The sequence below is a fragment of the Alnus glutinosa genome, chromosome 14 (assembly GCF_958979055.1).
Source record: "Alnus glutinosa chromosome 14, dhAlnGlut1.1, whole genome shotgun sequence".
NCBI lineage: Eukaryota > Viridiplantae > Streptophyta > Magnoliopsida > Fagales > Betulaceae > Alnus > Alnus glutinosa.
In genome coordinates, this window is record NC_084899.1 from 24,784,058 (window position 1) to 24,786,766 (window position 2,709).

General features: G+C 31.2%; 1 protein-coding gene across 1 annotated transcript; it reads right to left on the reverse strand.

Annotated features, from left to right (window-relative positions):
- Positions 1 to 468: 468 nt before the first annotated feature.
- LOC133857938 (glu S.griseus protease inhibitor-like) lies at positions 469 to 1,065 on the reverse strand. The gene is made up of 2 exons (XM_062293330.1): positions 921 to 1,065; positions 469 to 779 (listed from the first exon to the last, which is right to left on the reverse strand). The coding sequence occupies exons 1-2, from the start codon at positions 955 to 957 to the stop codon at positions 577 to 579; spliced, it is 240 nt and encodes a 79-aa protein (XP_062149314.1). The 5' UTR covers positions 958 to 1,065; the 3' UTR covers positions 469 to 576.
- Between the last annotated feature and the right edge of the window lie 1,644 nt (positions 1,066 to 2,709).

Here is a 2,709-nt window from a genome sequence, read left to right on the forward strand (position 1 = left end):
AACTCTAATGCCCGGCGGTGCCAGATTCCCACAAACGTGTGTATAAGAATGAAAAATTTAAATCCAGAAAACGATTTAATTTTTCAAAAATTAAAGAAGCTTTTACGATCAAACTAAAAATGATTTTTGTTGATCATTATTTTCGCCCCCACCAAAAACCGAAAAATACCAAAAATATTTTCTAGAAAACATTTTACGCCGAAGCAAATGAAGCATCAATGAAATATTAATTCCAACAGATTCCTAATTACCAAAGTTCTAAACCGCGTTACAATTTACAATGGATTCATCAAGCTAAGCTCAAAATGCGATCTTTCACGTTATGATTAATTGAACAAGTGAGTTATATGCCTATGACTTTCCATCTCCTTTCGGTCAAATCAAAATTGTGAGAGACAGAGAGAGATCTCTAGAGATAGTAAGATACGTTCTATCCATTTTCCTTCCAAAAGTTTGAGGAAGAATCAATTTGACTGCTGAAAATTCAGACTGAATTCATGAAGATAATTGTGTCTAATTCACGGTACATTTTTCCTTTAATACGTCAAAAAAAAAGCGATAAATTCCTGGTGCATGCTAACCAATTTGAGGAGTTTGCGTCACAGTTCCATTTTGATCAACCCAAACCCGGACCCTATCGCTACGAAAATCCATGGTCACCATCATTTCTTCCTTCACTATGAACGTGCCAGCAACCTTTGGATTTTCTCTCACAATTGTTGCTGCTGCCGCTTCTCCGTTTACTCCCACCAGCTCCGGCCACGAGTTCTTGCCACTCCCTAACACATCGACAAAATTGTAATTAAGCAAGTGTTTATGCATGCGTATGTTAAGCCCATCTTGTATTTGATATCACATGGAATTAACACAATTGTTTTCTACTCTTATTACATGCAAAGCAATAAAGTTGTAATGCTTACCACTACCAGTGCATGTTGATGCTGATATTGCTGCCATCTCTCTCTAAGTGCAAAGGCAAATGGGAGGAGATAAGGAAAAGGATACAGAGGTAATTAAGGACATGTAGAACAGATCCTCTTCAAGTAAGGTGACGAAAATTTATAGAAAAAGAGGTGGGGGTATTGCTTTGAGGGTTAATTGTTGAATGGATTTGTTTGAATATTAATTAAATTATTAAATTTATTCATTCTTATCTATTTAAGTTTGTTTTTAAAATGCGTTAAAATATTAAATTCATTTTTTTCTGCCGGCTAAATATTTTGAAGAGTCAATATTCCTTCGATCTCTCAGTCATGTTAGACTTTGTTTCATTAAAGGACAAATGAATGGATTAACATACAATATTAATTATCACATATTTAATTAGTCATTACATAACAAAATTGAATATCAAGCTCAAGCCGGCCATGACACATTGACATTTGTCAATCCTACGTGTTGTTAAAACTTTGAATTAAGAATAATATATAAGTTGGAACTGAGAGGATTAAATAAAAATTTGGTTGAAGTAATTAATTTTACGAGCCAAATTAGAAATACCATTTAAAATAGCTTATAATGGAACTCTGCATAAAAATTCATTTGTCAGGTAGAAACCCTAGAATATTAAAAATTGCTTGAAAGCTTGTATCCGGAAACTTTCTCTTGGTGCTACTGTTTATCATTTGTGGTTGCAGAGAAACTCCTTACTGCATGGTAAAACTTCATTGACTGAAGAAAATATGGTATCTAAAATCAGATGGGAAGTAAAAATTAGAATCTTAGCTAAGTTCACTCTGAGATTCTTCTTATAATGTCTAGGTTGTTATAATTCAATTGAGAACTATTGGGTTTTTTCTATTTTGGTTGTGGCTGATTCTGCAGCTTGGTTGTATCTAGTCGGAACACTTGTATCTAGTTTGATTGGGGAGTTTGTACTGGTGAGTATATATATATATATATATATATATATATATATATATATATATATATATATATTAACAATCCCAAGAAACTAATGAAAATTCAAAAGGAAGAAGAAACAAAAATAAATCATATATTAAAACTCAACTCATCTATGTGTTAGATTTACCGCCTTTGTTTGCATATGATGAGTATGTATAATCGCAGTGAAAACTATGGAATAAGGAAAGTACCAAAATCTAGCATCTCAATATTGTTTTTATTTAATCGATCACCAAAGAGATTACATAAAACGATAAATTATTTAAAAATATATATATATTTTATTTATTTTTATTTACCATGAAATAATTACTCCCCATTCTGCTTGAAATTGAGACCTCCAATTAATCACCAAAGAGGTCTCAACTGATTTGTGGAGCTGGAGCCCTCCTTATGGCTGGCTTGCTTCCATTTGACCAAAGGGATAGTTAGACAACTTTTAAATTCTTTATTATTATTATTTTTATTATTTTCTAATTTTTTTAGTTTTAATTAATTCTAATATATTATATGGGACACATGGTTATTGCATATAGAATTGATGTAAAATGTCGTTAAGTTTTTAGACAAAAAAATGAACGAAAATACTGACTGCATATACTTTTATGACACTGTACGAATTCAAAAATGGGACTAGAATTTTTAATGTGGGGCAACTTAATTAATCATCATCTTTCAACAAATTTCAGCACATCTTGATTATAATTTCTCATATTTTGATAAATTTCAAAAGTATTTAATAATCATGGTTACTCCTTATAATTTATTTTTATAACCATATTAAACAAAACGATTTGGTCCGAA